At 41.9% G+C, this 1,394-nt stretch overlaps 1 protein-coding gene across 1 annotated transcript in view; it reads left to right on the top strand.

Annotated features, from left to right (window-relative positions):
- Nucleotides 1-1,394, top strand: part of KRT20 (keratin 20) — an 11,001-nt gene that overhangs the window by 3,164 nt on the left and 6,443 nt on the right. The window contains exon 3 of the mRNA XM_007942194.1: nucleotides 1,017-1,099. Within this exon, the coding sequence (XP_007940385.1) occupies nucleotides 1,017-1,099 (83 nt within the window). The remainder of the gene's footprint in view (nucleotides 1-1,016; nucleotides 1,100-1,394) is intronic.

The raw sequence follows: 1,394 nt of genomic DNA, 5'->3' as shown, positions 1-1,394 counted from the left end.
TATCTTCTACAAGTAGATTTCTTATCTATATGCATCTAAGAGAACTCACCCATTAGCTAACTGCTTCTTATGATCAGGGGCTTATCTGTCTTGATACTCACCACTCATTGGAAGGAAGATTGGGCAATCTACTTCCATAGTGATACCTCCTCGGAAACCCAAGGAGGGATCGCTATGAGTCGGGTCCAACTCTAGAGCAAATAACAACAACATTAATATAACTCCTATGATATAACAAGCGTTCATTCAACCAGCAAATACTTACTGGACACTAACTAAGAGCTGCTCATCATTACACAGTGCTGTATGCTGTGTAATATGATGATGAACATGATTTAAGAGGCACTGGGCGAGAGCAAAGGCAATAGCCATACACAAGGATAAAGTTAGCAAGGAGGGCTGTGGAGGGCAACAAGAGCACAGGGAGGGCATTCGGTTCAGCTCTGAGGACACTGGAGAAGATTTCCTGGAAGCAGTGATGTCTAAGCTCAGTCAGAGTTCACCAGGTGAAAAGAGGCTAAGAGGATTTTTCTAAGCAGAGAGAACATCAAAGCAAAAAAAAAAAAAAATCAATAAAAATGTGTTGATTCAACTTGAATGAAATTCTCATTTTGTAATATCACTACGAAGCTCACAAAATCCTGGGGATGTGGAGTTGTATTGTAAACACAAAGCAACCATGCTGTGGAGTCGGATCCAACTCATAGCGACCCCTCCTTGGGTTTCAGAGGCAGTATCACTATGGAAGTAGATTGCCCAACCTTCCTTCCAAAGAGTGGCTGGTGGGTTTGAACCACCAGCCCTCTGATTAGCAGTCAAATGCCTTAGGCACTACGCCACCAGAGGGACTCTGTTATGTTAAATACCCGTATCATTAGTTTTCCATTCTATTTTCATGTGGAAACTCCTGAAGTGACTTATCATCCCTGATAGAGTAATAGTGGTTGTGTCTGACAATAATTCAGTAATTCTAAACTATCCATTGAAAATGTCATTCTTCATTATGTATTTTCTAGATTAAGGAAGCTCAACTGCAAAACACTCGATGCACCCTGCAAATAGATAATGCTAAAATGGCTGCTGCTGACTTCAGATTGAAGTAGGTTCTCTAATACTACGGTAAAGTGTCCTGAAAAGGAATTCCTTTCAATAGTCCCTCATGACACCTAATTTTCAATGCTATTGCTGGTAAAGGAGATACCATTAAGGATTTTTAGAATCTTACTTCCAAGATCATTAAAAGCGATCTGGCCTAACCCAGCACTCACTGCTGGGCTTCTGTTTCCTACAGTCTTAAAATTTGGTCATCCACAAGGGGCAAGGTTGTGGTCACTGCTTGGTCACAGCCAACTACCCAGAGGGACCGAGTAGTTGAACCTGCGGGCTTGGGACCA

This window comes from Orycteropus afer, unplaced genomic scaffold (assembly GCF_000298275.1).
Source record: "Orycteropus afer afer isolate SDZICR_OR568_19922 unplaced genomic scaffold, OryAfe1.0 scaffold00085, whole genome shotgun sequence".
In the NCBI taxonomy this organism is placed as follows: domain Eukaryota; kingdom Metazoa; phylum Chordata; class Mammalia; order Tubulidentata; family Orycteropodidae; genus Orycteropus; species Orycteropus afer.
This window is presented reverse-complemented; position numbering and strand designations above follow the sequence as displayed.